General features: G+C 41.2%; 1 protein-coding gene across 1 annotated transcript; it reads left to right on the top strand.

Annotated features, from left to right (window-relative positions):
- The first annotated feature begins 10,478 nt into the window (after positions 1-10,478).
- On the top strand, positions 10,479-11,237 carry LOC131696326 (uncharacterized). Its single transcript, XM_058984872.1, has one exon. It carries the CDS (start codon positions 10,479-10,481, stop codon positions 11,235-11,237), a length of 759 nt encoding a protein of 252 aa, XP_058840855.1.
- Positions 11,238-14,045: the final 2,808 nt, after the last annotated feature.

Below are 14,045 nucleotides of genomic sequence, written 5' to 3'. Positions count from 1 at the left end.
GCTCAGTCTTTGTAAATCCTTATATGCTGCATTCATGTAGCCTTCATATTTTCAACAAAATTGTTTAAAATGGCATTATCAAAACCTTTGCTGAAAGCACCATGTCTCTTAATATTTTTGAAGAATTAATTCTCCATAATTACCTCTATGAGAATTAATCACTAAAATTTCTATATCAAAGCATGCGCTGCTTTATGTTGATATCTTCCCGAACTTGTCAAATCTTCAAAGTCAAGGATTATTAAATTAGGTGATCTTGAACGTTGAATTTTTTTTCGATCATTTATCCCACTTTAAAAGATCGCAATTTTTGACTTCATTTACACATTATACAAGATAATAATCTATAGAGGTTTGAAAATTGTTCCATGTTGATTCTTCTTGTTTGTAGACTGGAATGACATCTTTTAAACTACTTGAGTTTTTGAGTTTTCAATAATTTATCAAACTCATATTAAATTTTAGCATTTTTCCAAAAAATTAGCGATTTTCATCAACCTTTCTCATTAATCCAAACTACACGAAAAAAAATTGTTTCCAAAATGCAGCCTGCAGAATAAAGTACCACGAATCCTAGAACAATCACATTTTTACGTTATGAAAACAGGACCATGAATAAAAATCATGTATTTTATAATTATGTTCAATTTCCCTTCAGTAACGCCCGCATAACGCTTATTTTAGTGTGTTATTTTAATGTGATTTTAATGTGATTTTAATGTGATTTTCAGTACGCGAACTAGTTCACAACTTTATGAACATTATTCATAAAACCAAAGGTTGACTCATGATGATTTTAATAGATATAGGAACCTTAGTCCACAAAATAAAAATTTTCTGGATATGTTATCGTGAACTATTTCGCGAAATTCAAATTTGTATTCATGAATCCATTTAATTCTCGTGAACAAATTCATGATCTCTAATATATTAGGTACGATCCAATATCCGTGAAAGAGTTCACAAAATCATCAAGTATTATTCATGTATTCGTGAACTGGTTCATGATTCCTAATATATGTTACGATTCAACATCCGTGCTCTGAAATAGTTCACGAAATCATGAGATATAGTTCACGTTTACATCATGTTTACGGTTTTTGGCTCCAGTGCAAAATCAATTTATTGTGTATTGTACCTACAGTTTTTCGGTTCTTTTTCGGCAGCCCTGTCAGATTTCTGCGCGTATCCTGTCGCGTTAGTTGAGCTAGGGCGAACTCGGTTTCGCTCGCGTTTTCTGGCAAATTTTGACAAGAACCGAGCTAAACCCTAGCATAACTCTGACATAAACTGTGCAAAGATCCTGGCAATTCCTACCTGGTATTTAGCACGAATCGAGCAAAACATCTGACAAAGATGTGGCAGGAAGCGTGCAGAGATCTTGGCCGTATATTTCTGGCTGGATTCTGGATAAAAGTAAGCAGCATCGGTTGGTTTAACCGCTTCTGTCAGAAACGGTTGTTGCATATGAGCGAATTCGTTGTCAGAATTCTCGCATAAATCGCGCAAAATGAACTCTGCCAGCATCAATTTCGCTTTGCTCAACTTTTGCTAACTTTCTGCTTGCCACCCTGACCGGGTAGTGGAAAGTGTTCCCCACACTTCATGGATTTCTTTATCCGACCATTTCGTTCTCCACCCAGGTGCAGTGAGACTACTTGACAGCTATTGTTCAGCCACGTTACTACAAATCAATCCTATTGCCAATGAGAATAACCGCCACCCCGACCTTTGTTTTGTTAGCGATCAGGTTTCCGCCACGTCAATAGTGATGGCTCCCTCTCCTCTGGTAAAACCAGTAGCGCATCATCCTCCATCGATCTCCACGATTGATAGCACTGTTGTGCATGATTTCGATATTTCACCGTTCTCCGTCTCCTACGATTTTCGTAAAGCTAATCTTTCCACCATCGATTGGGAAAATATTCTAGACCCCGAAGATGTCAAAACCGCTGTTCAAACTTTTTCCAACGTTCTGGCATACGTTATCGACAGGTACGTTCCGAAGAAAGTTCACCATCGACAAGCCGGCCCTCCATGGATAACGAGTACGCTGCGACGGCTTAAGTCCATCAAGAGAGCTTCCCTGCGGAGATTTACCAAGTATCGCACAATACCACTCAGAAACTATTACGTAAGTCTCAACCACGAGCCAGTCAACACTCTTTCTTTCAATATCAGCAAAATAGTCAACGTTATCAGCGTCGCATCCTAAAAGTTTCTGGAAATACGTGAACGAGCAGCGCAAGGAATCTGGACTGCCGTCATCTGTGACTTTCAATGGGAACACTACTACCACATCGCGAGACATATGTGCACTTTTTTCGGAAAAATTCGCGAATGTATTCACAGATGAGGCACTAACTATTGAGCAAATCGAACGCGCTGCTAGCAGAGCTCCACTTGTAGGCCAAGCATTGGGTGCTATCGATGTCCATGCAACGATGATTACCAGAGCTTCCTCTCGGCTTAAGTCATCTTTCAATCCGGGACCCGACGGGTTCCCCTCCGTTATCCTGAAAAGGCACATTGAAGCTTTGATTACTCCGCTTCTTCATATCTTTCGAGCATCTATTGCTAGAGGAGTTTTCCCATCTTGCTGGAAATACGCAAACATGTTCCAAGTCTACAAGAAGGGTAATAAGCGAGACGTTAATAATTCCCGTGGAATAACTTCATTGAGTGCAGTTTCGAAGTTGTTCGAGATGGTGATTATTTATGGAACCTCTTCAGGCTCATTGTAAGCAGTGTCTAAGTGACGATCAACACGGCTTCACGTCCGGGCGGTCAACAGCGTATAACCTGCTGTGTTTAACATCATACATAACAGAGAGTTGGTGGAATCATTTTTATTCCATGCACTGTTTTGTGAAATATTCAGCTGCTAGCGACCATAGTAATATACACGAGCATTAGATATAAAAAAAACTATTAGGACCTCGAACATCGTTATTCGTTTGATAAGGTTAATGGTCAACAGTTTTAGCCTTCGCCTTGAAAGGTTGTGTTTGCTGATTGGTTGTAGCAACCAAGGCTGTGCAAGCCGTGAATAGGCTGGAAGTTTGTGTACCGTGACAGTGTTTGATGCTGTGTTGGTGCGGAGACAGGCAGGATTGTTGGCTGCGAGAGCGGTCGTTTGGTTGTGGTACCACGCGATAAGCGAGTGTTGGTGCGAAGGCAATGAAGTCTCAGGTAAGCGGCGCCCCACCTTGGTGGTAGTAGTGGTTGCGCTGCATACAACCGGCGCTTGTGACGGAGTGAGACAGAGCTGCATCTGGTTGGTGAAGCGGCTCGCTTCATCATCACTCATTCGTCCGTATTAGTGCAGATACGGGATTTTGAGTATTTGTGTACCTAGCCACGCTGCGTAGTAGGGAATACCTCTGTACCCACAGGTAAGCGGCGGCCCCACCTTGGTGGTGGTAGTGGTTGCGCTGCATACAGTCGGCGCTGAGTGAGACAGAGCTGCATCTCTTTGGTGAAGCGTCTCGCTTCATCATCACTTATTCATCTCTGCTAGTGCAGATACAGGCTTTTGTGTATTTGTGTACCTAGCTACGCTGCGTAGTAAGGAAATACCCCTGGACCCACAGGTAAACAGCGGCTCCATCTTGGTAGTGGTGGTTGCGCTGTGTTCAACCCGAGCGTGTGACAGAGGGAGACAGCGTGAATCTGCAACTCTTCGAAGGACAGGTAGATTTTAATATAATTTTGCTAGTGTTAGTATTTAATTAACTTACTGTGTATGGTAGGCGAGATGGACGATAGTGAGATGGAATCCTCCATTTCACAAGAGCAAAATTCTTCTAATCCCCTCCCTCAACTCACCCTAGAATAAAATTATACCCTCAAGGGTCTTCTGGACCTTGGCAAGTTTTCCTCAGGCGGAAAGTAAAGCCATTAAATCTTGTGCAAATTGCACGGGATCTGACTTCACGATTTTCTGCTGTAACAGAGATCGTGAAAGTAAATAAAGCCAAACTTCGAGTTAGCATTGATAACATTAGACAAGCTAACGAGATAGTAGCCTGCGAACTCTTCACGCGTGAATATAAAGTTTATATACTTTCACGCGATAAAGAATGCGATGGAGTCATCTCCGAACCCAGCCTCACTGCCGAGGATGTACTTAAGCATGGTGTTGGTTGTTTCAAGAACACCCTGCTTAATAAAGTAAAAATACTCGAATGTAAGCAATTGTACTCAGTATCACTTGAAGAAGAGAAAAAAGTTTACCGACCATCATATTCATTTCGTGTAACTTTCGCTGGGTCTGCTTTGCCTAACCATGTTCTTATTAATAAAATTCGTCTCCCCGTTCGCCTTTTCATCCCTCGTGTAATGAATTGCCTCAATTGTAAACAGCTTGGCCACACAGCCACTTACTGTTCCAATAAGGTACGGTGTGGCAAATGTGGGGGGCCTCATCAAGAGGATACATGCAATAAAAACTTAGAAAAATGTTTACATTGCGGAGAAAATTCACACGAGCTCCTTGCATGTCCCATATATAAATTGCGGGAGGAGAAAATTAAACGATCCTTGAAAGAGAGGTCTAAGCGCTCTTATGCAGAAATACTGAAAAATGCTACTCCTGAACCCACGGTCTCAGAGAACAGATACGCTATTCTATTGCCGAAAGAGTCTGACTCTGACGAAGCGTCCAGGTTTATTGAAATTTTCTGAAATTGTTGATTGGATTTTCAAAGCATTCAATATTTCTGAACCACTAAAAAGTATACTTTTAGCGTTCCTCCCAACAATTAGAACATTTTTAGAGCAGCTGATTGCTCAATGGCCCATCCTTGCAGCGATTGTATCTTTCAATGGATAAATCACCTCCTTCAGTGAAAGATTCCATCACTGTTTTACAGTGGAATTGCAGAAGTATCATACCTAAAATTGATTCCTTAAAAATTTTGCTGCATAATTTGAAATGCGATGCTTTTGCTTTATGTGAAACATGGCTTACCTCAAATATTCATTTCAACTTGAACGATTTCAACATTATTCGCCTAGACCGAGACACCCCGTATGGAGGAGTGCTTCTAGGAATTAAAAAGTGCTATTCTTTCTATAAAATTAACATCCCCTTGTTTGCCGGCATTGAGGCTGTAGCTGTCCAAACGAACATTAAAGGCAAAGACATGTCTATCGCTTCTATATATATACCTCCCAAAGCTCAAATTGGATAACGTCAGTTTTTTGAGGTAGTGGAATCCATGGCTGCTCCGCGGCTGATACTGGGAGACTTCAACTCGCACGGAGTATTGTGGGGTTCCCTCTTCAATGATAATCGATCCTCTTTGATATACAATGTTTGTGACGAGCTCAATATGACAGTTTTAAATACAGGCGAAATAACCCACACGACCAAGTGCATTAGATCTATCTCTATGCTCTTGATTGATTGGAAAAAATACCAATCTTTAATTTCCACTTCTCTTGTTTCGACGGAAGAGCTACCACCTACCAAAGAATATGAATTTCTAGCGGGTTTGATTATTGAAGCAGAAGAACAAACCCAAACGAAATGCAATCCTGGCATGACAATGAATAGTCGGCCTCCTAATCCCTGGTGGGACAAAGAGTGCTCGGATGCATATGAAGCTAAACAAGTTGCTTACAAAGAAATTATGAAACGGAAAGGGTGTACACGTGCGAACTTTGAAAATTATTCGATTTTGCAAAACAAATTTGATAGTCTCCGTCGTGCCAAAAAGTCTAGTTATTGGAGACGCTTTGTTGATGGCTTGTCAAGAGAAACATCAATGAGTACTCTTTGGAATACAGCCAGAAGAATGAGGAATCGAAACGTAACTAATGAAAGCGAAGATTTTTCGAATCGCTGGATATTTAATTTGGCCAAGAAAGTTTGTCCAGATTCTGCTCCTGCGCAGAAAATCATTCGCGATGCTCCCACATATAACGATTCCATAGATTCGCCTTTGACAATGATGGAATTTTCAATTGCACTCCTCTCATGCAACAATAATGCTCCGGGTCCAGACAGAATTAAATTCAACTTGGTGAAGAATATGCCTGACCTAGCAAAAAGACGCTTGTTGAATTTATTCAATAAGCTTCTTGAGCAGAACATTGTCCCGCACGACTGGAGACAAGTGAGAGTTATCGCCATTCCAAAACCGGGAAAACCAGCCTCCGACCACAACTCGTATCGACCGATTGCAATGCTATCCTGCATCAGGAAATTGTTGGAAAAAATTATCCTACGACGTCTCGACAATTGGGTTGAGGCGAACGGCTTGCTATCAGATCAGTTTGGTTTTCGGAGGGGAAAGGGAACGAATGATTGTCTGGCGCTACTATCGTCAGAAATCCAACTAGCTTACGCAAAAAAGAACAAATGGCATCTGTGTTCTTAGACATAAAAGGAGCATTCGACTCTGTTTCCATTGATGTTCTCTCAGAGAAACTACATCAATGTGGTCTTTCACCAATATTAAATAATTATTTATACAACTTATTGTCAGAAAAGCACATGCATTTTTCATATGGCGATTTGGCAACATTCAGAATAAGTTACATGGGCCTCCCACAAGGTTCTTGTTTAAGCCCCCTTCTTTACAATTTTTACGTGAATGACATTGATAATTGTATTGTCAGCCCATGCACTCTAAGGCAACTTGCAGATGATGGCGTGGTTTCTGTTACAGGACCAAAAGCCATAAATTTACAACAACCACTGCAAGATAGTTCGGATAATTTATCAAGTTGGGCTTTGAAGCTAGGCATCGATTTCTCTACGAAGAAAACAGAGTTGGTTGTTTTTTCAAGGAAGTGTGATCCAGCTCAGCTTCAGCTTCAGTTGGTTGGTGGAACGATAGCCCAAGTCATGACCTTTAAATATCTCGGAATTTGGTTCGATTCTAAAGGTACATGTGGAGGCCACATTAGGTATCTGATAACGAAGTGCCAACAAAGGATAAATTTTCTCCGGACAATAACCGGATCTTGGTGGGGTGTTCATCCAAGTGACGTGATAAGATTGTATCAAACAACGATACTTTCAGTAATGGAATATGGGTGCTTCTGTTTCCGTTCAGCTGCAAACACTCACATTATTAAATTGGAACGAATACAGTATCGTTGTTTACGAATCGCCTTAGGTTCCATGCAATCGACACATCGATCCTGGGATCTCTCCTCTCGTTTACTTACACGATGTGTGGTTATGAATCCACTGGTAATTGAAAATTTCGAAAGACTTGTCGAGCTTCAATCCCAAACCAGATTCATGACAGTGTACTTAATCACATGTCATAAGAAATAACGCCTTCTAGTTATGTTCTGACATGTGTTAATATACTAGATACTCCCGATTCCACTTTATTTTTCGACACGTCCATGCAAGAGGAAATTCGTGGAATCCCGGATCACCTGCGCTCTCTGGAGATCCCTAAAATATTCATAAGTAAATACCAACACATTGACTGCCATAAAATGTTCTACACTGATGGGTCACGAATCAATGAGACCACTGGCTTCGGTATTTTCAACAATAACACCTCGATCTCTTTCAAGCTTGCAGAACCTGCATCCGTTTATACAGCCGAACTAGCAGCAGTTCACTATAGTCTGGAAATCATTGATACTTTACTTCCGAGCCATTATTTCATCCTCACAGATAGCCTCAGCACAATTAAGGCACTACGCTCATTAAAGCTCGATAATCACGCTCCGTTCTTTTTGAAGAAGATCAGAGAATACTTAACTAAATTAACAAATAAATCTTATCAAATTACCTTAGTGTGGATTCCTGCTCATTGCTCCATACCGGGTAATGAGAGAGCGGATAATTTAGCCAAAATAGGGGCGCTGGACGGTGACATCTATGAAAGACCTATTGCCTTCAATGAATTTTATAACGCTTCTCGTCAAAGGACGCTTACTAGTTGGCAAACATCATGGGACAACGGAGATCTGGGACGGCGGTTGCACTCAATTATCCCTAAAGTATCAACGAAGGCATAGTTCAAAGGGTTGGATGTAAGTCGAAACTTCATTCGTGTGATGTCTAGACTCATGTCCAATCATTATACGTTGAATGCGCATCTCCGCCGTATTGGGATCGCAGAAGATAATCAATGTGCTTGCGGAGAGGGTTACGAAGACATTGAACATGTTGTTTGGTCTTGCACTGAATATCGTGAAGCCAGATCCCAATTAATACGAGCCACTCCTTACGAGCCAGAAGAAAACCACCCTATGTTCCTGTTCGTGATATCCTCGCTTTACGAGATCTCACATACATGGGCCATATTTATCATTTCCTGAAAACAATAAATATTCAAATATAATTATCCCCACAATGTTTCTAGTTTTTTTCCCTCGCTACCCACAAACAATTTAGATTTCTTCGCAGTTAGTTAAGTTAGATAAAACGATATAAATAAAGAAAAAAATAAACAAAGATTACAGAAAAACTATCAATAGGTTTACAATGAAATTCAAGAAAATAGAGCATAAATAAAAATATTCAAAATGATGATTATACTCAGTGTTGACATTAGAAAGTGAATTTTTATTATAACGTGATAGCCTTAAGAACTTTTTAACACGTTATGTAAAAAAAACCCCCGGCGTAAAAAAGCTTTTGCAAATGCCGTGTTAAATAAACGTTTTATGAAGAAAAAAAAAGGTTAATGGTGATGTCTGGATAGAAAACGAAAACTGCACTGAGAATCCCAAATAATGTGGGTGATATAATTCACAGAACAAGATATCGCGAATCAGTCACATTTTTATGATCCAGTTCATATTGTCACGTTATTCCGAATAGAAAAACCGATAGTAACCAAAAAGTAATCGATCTCAATTAGGCGAAGAAAATTTACGAATATCATGGTAAAACTGCTGATATCATGAACATTAGTCATATTACTCTTCGTGTCAAATTTGGAAGTAAGTTCCAAAATAAAACATTACCATAACATGAACAGAAATTACGAAAATCATGACTAAGGTCCTGAAATTATGAACATGAATTTCTCTATTTATGACTAAAATATTACGATAACATGAATAGCAGTTACAAAAATCGTGACTTAGATCCTGAAATCATGAACACAAATAACACAACTCGTGACAAAAATATCTAAAATCGTGATTAAGATCCTGAAATCATGAACATGGATCACTCTACTCATAACTAAAATATCACGATAACGTGAATAGAAATTACAAAAATCGCGACTAAGGTCCTGAAATCATGAATTTTAATCCCGCTAGGCTGACAGAAAAATACGATAGTAAACTCATGAATAAGATAGCACAATAACGTGATGAGAAATCACAAGAATCGCGAATAAGCTCTTGAAATCATGAACATCATTTGACTGTCGACTGTGTACTTCCAAGTCATGAACTAGAATTACAACAAAAACTAAACATGTGCAGGGAACAACAACAGTACCCTAACCAAACATTCTAATGTAACGCCATGTATATATTCAGGGCGAACTAGTTATTTCCAAACACAAAAAGATTCATGAATTCGAGGTTTATTATTCATTATTTCAGGAACTTGGTCATGGTTTTTGTAAATTGTTCAGTTCACGAAATCGTGACCTTTTGTTCATGAATTTTTGGCTGTTTTTGTGTACGATTCCATGGCTGGTTATGTTCAATATAATGGTGGAAATGTCCATTACATATTCAGTAAGATTTACACATACATACAATGGATCGACTGCCACGAGCTTGAGAAGCTATGTGTCGAAGCTGAAACACTTGAACCTAGCAACGTATCCAGGAGGAGGGTTCGGGGGTCCGGACCTCGCCAAAAAGTTTCAACTCGTTAAAAATTTTTAAATTAGTTTCAATTTTATTTATTCAATGTGGCAGGAACCGTGCAGAGATCTTGGCCGTACATTTCTGGCTGGATTCTGGATAAAAGTAAGCAGCATCGGTTGGTTTAACCGCTTCTGTCAGAAATGGTTGTTTCATTTGAGCGAATTCGTTGCCAGAATTCTCGCATAAATCGCGCAAAATGCTCGCAGAAACTCTGCCAGCATCAATTTCGCTTTGCTCAACTTTTGCTAACTTTCTGCTTGCCACGCTGACCGGGTAGTGGAAAGTGTTCCCCACACTTCAACTTGGCGCATAGCGAGTCGGAATCAAAAAGTTGGATACAGGACGGGTTGGAACTAGCTGGGCAGATCACTTGTGATGCATTTTGAAAAATCAGCGAAATTAAATGCATTTCTTTCCATCAAAATAGATATTCGAAATGTATTTTGCGTTGCGTGTAAGACGTCAAAACCCTACAAAAAACTAGCCCTATGTTCAACACAACGTCGAACAAAGTGGATCAGCGTAGGACGATTGTTAAGCAAACTTTTGTGCGAGGGAGTGCAAAGTTGATGAAAAAATGGAAATTAAATGCATTTTTTCTAATTTGATGCAAATTTGTTATACATTCGTAGTGTGATCTGCCCCTAGGGTTGGAATCAACAATGAGTCATAGTTGCAAGTCATGCGACTCACCTGTAAATGGGATTGAGAAATTTGCATTCCGCGGCCATTGCGGATCGGTTTACCACCGCACCTGTATTCTCGGTATGCAGCGATCCGCACTAGACCTATTGTCAAGTTTCAAAAACAAGCTGTATTGGCTGTGTGACGATTGTGCTCGCTGTTTCAACGAGTGGGTGCAGAAATCCGATTCCGTTGCTCCCATTGTGGACTCAAAAAAATTATGTGAGGCTGTAGATAATTTAAACGCTGTCGTCTCCAATCTCTCGAGCCGGATTGAAACTAACTTTCCGGTCATTTCTGGTTCTGTGGCTCAAAGGGGACTGGTCGTCATGCGACTTCCAGGGGATCTGCCCACTCCGAAACGAAGTCGCGAGAATAATGCAACAATTCGTGCCACTGCAGCCGCTGTCTGTGGTACTAGAGCCATTCAGCGGGAAATCAAAACTGTTGCGGATGAGCGGGAGCAGTTTTGGGTCTATTTGAGCCGTCTCGACCTGAGCCATACAGTGGAAGAAATTGTTGCTTTGACCCAGGAATGCCTCGGAAAAAGCGACACACCCAAAGCAGCATTGTTGGTCAAGAAGGATACTGATATCACGAAACTCAACTTCATTTCCTTCCGAGTCGAGCTTCCGAGCGGACTGAAGGACACTGCACGCAAAGCGTCTACTTGGCCGACTGGAGTACTTGTTCGGGAGTTCAATTTCGACCAGCCAAAGCCGGATAGATTTCGCTAATGGAATACCGGGATGCACTGCCGCTTGTATTATGGAAGCCCTCGATCCCCCCACCACAGTCCAGCCACTGCAGCCAACGTTCACCAGTCGTCCTGGTCCTGTGTGTGGGAGTAGATAAAGGGTCTTCCAAACTTCCCACTGCGGCAAGTATCCATTTATTTTGAATAATTCAAGCGCTGAAATGTTCCCTGATACCAGTTCATCGTTAATTACTAGCACATTACCAGTATCAGCATCAGCACATTACCAACATCAGCACCAGATGCCGTATTTCATATCAGCAACACGCAGTTGTTTACATGAAGCACATAGTCCGGCTGCATTTTACGAAATATCGTCTATTCGGTCCCCGGGACGCACACTTGCCACCAGTCGTGAGGAAGCCCTTAGTCCTCCCATTACAGTCGAGCCCTTCCTGCCAGCGACCAGCAGCCGTCCCGGGTCTGTGGTGGAGTTGGGACAAGGGGTCTTCCGCAAACCTACTACAGGCAAGTACAATGCATCTGTGAGCTCTTCCTTGCCTAAAAGCTCTTCGATTTCCAGCCTTGGTCAACGACAGGACAAGCTGCTGTTATACTACCAAAATGTTGGTGGAATCAACTCAACCGTTGACCAATATCGCCTTGCAGTCTCTGATAAGAGTTTTGACATCATCGTCCTCGTCGAAACGTGGTTAAACGATGACACACTTTCCAGTCAGGTGTTCGGTACAGGCTACGAGGTGTTTCGTTGTGACCGTAGCCCGAACAATACCGGAGGTGGCGTATTAGTAGCAGTTAATTCCTGCTTGAAGACAAGTTGTAAGTTGTACCTGTGTTCGTTGTATGTTCCTCCCGACTGCGCTCGCGATATCGAATATGTCGATGCACACTGCAGCTTGGTCTTTACGATCCTCGAAGATGCTAATGCAGTTGATGAGATAATGGTAGTAGGAGATTTTAACCTTCCTAGCATTTCATGGAAATCTTCCCGCAATGGATTTCTTTATCCGACCATTCCGTTCTCCGCCCAGGTGCAGTGAGACTACTTGACAGCTATTGTTCAGCCACGTTACTACAAATCAATCCTATTGCCAATGAGAATAACCGCCACCTCGACCTTTGTTTTGTTAGCGATCAGGTTTCCGCCACGTCAATAGTGATGGCTCTCTTTCTTCTTGTAAAACCAGTAGCGCATCATCCTCCATTGATCTCCACGATTGATAGCACTGTTGTGCATGATTTCGATATTTCACCGTTCTCCGTCTCCAACAATTTTCGTAAAGCTAAACACGAAAATATCGCAGATCTTCTTTCCATCATCGATTGGGAAAATATTCTAGACCCCGAAGATGTCAAAACCGTTGTTCAAACTTTTTCCAACGCTCTGGCATACGTTATCGACAGGTACGTTCCGAAGAAAGTTCACCATCGACAAGCCGGCCCTCCATGGATAACGAGTACGCTGCGACGGCTTAAGTCCATCAAGAGAGCTTCCCTGCGGAGATTTACCAAGTATCGCACAATACCACTCAGAAACTATTACGTAAGTCTCAACCACGCTTATAAACGAGCCAGTCAACAGTCTTTCTTTCAATATCAGCAAAATAGTCAACGTAATCAGCATCGCATCCTAAAAGTTTCTGAAAATACGTGAACGAGCAGCGCAAGGAATCTGGACTGCCGTCGTCTGCGACTTTCAATGGGAACACACACATCGCGAGACATATGTGCACTTTTTTCGGAAAAATTCGCGAATGTATTCACAGATGAGGCACTAACTATTGAGCAAATCGAACGCGCTGCTAGCAGAGCTCCGCTTGTAGGCCAAGCTTTGGATGCTATCGATGTCCATGCAACGATGATTACCAGAGCTTCCTCTCGGCTTAAGTCATCTTTCAATCCGGGACCCGACGGGCTCCCCTCCGTTATCCTGAAAAGGCACATTGAAGCTTTGATTACTCCGCTTCTTCATATCTTTCGAGCATCTATTGCTAGAGGAGTTTTCCCATCTTGCTGGAAATACGCAAACATGTTCCCAGTCCACAAGAAAGGTAATAAGCGAGACGTTAATAATCCCCGTGGAATAACTTCATTGAGTGCAGTTTCGAAGTTGTTCGAGATGGTGATTATTTATGGAACCTCTTCAGGCTCATTGTAAGCAGTGCCTAAGTGACGATCAACACGGCTTCACGTCCGGGCGGTTAACAGCGTATAACCTGCTGTGTTTAACATCATACATAACAGAGAGTTGGTGGAATCATTTTTATTCCATGCACTGTTTTGTGAAATATCCAGCTGCTAGCGACCATAGTAATATACACGAGCATTAGATATAAAAAAAAACTATTAGGACCTCGAACATCGTTATTCGTTTGATAAGGTTAATGGTGATGTCTGCATAGAAAACGAAAACTGCACTGAGAATCCCAAATAGTGTGGGTGATATAATTCACAGAACAAGATATCGCGAATCAGTCACATTTTTATGATCCAGTTCATATTGTCACGTTATTCCGAATAGAAAAACCGCTAGTAACCAAAAAGTAATCGATCTCAATTAGGCGAAGAGAATTTACGAATATCACAAGAATCGCGAATAAGCTCTTGAAATCATGAACATCATTTGACTGTCGACTGTGTACTTCCAAATCATGAACTAGAATTACAACAAAAACTAAACATGTGCAGGGAACAACAACAGTATCCTAACCAAACATTCTAATGTAACGCCATGTATATATTCAGGGCGAACTAGTTATTTGCAAACACAAAAAGATTCATGAATTCGTGGTTTATTATTCATTATTTCAGGAACTTGGTCATGGTT

This window comes from Topomyia yanbarensis, chromosome 1, assembly GCF_030247195.1.
Source record: "Topomyia yanbarensis strain Yona2022 chromosome 1, ASM3024719v1, whole genome shotgun sequence".
Taxonomy (NCBI): Eukaryota; Metazoa; Arthropoda; class Insecta; order Diptera; family Culicidae; genus Topomyia; species Topomyia yanbarensis.
This window is presented reverse-complemented; position numbering and strand designations above follow the sequence as displayed.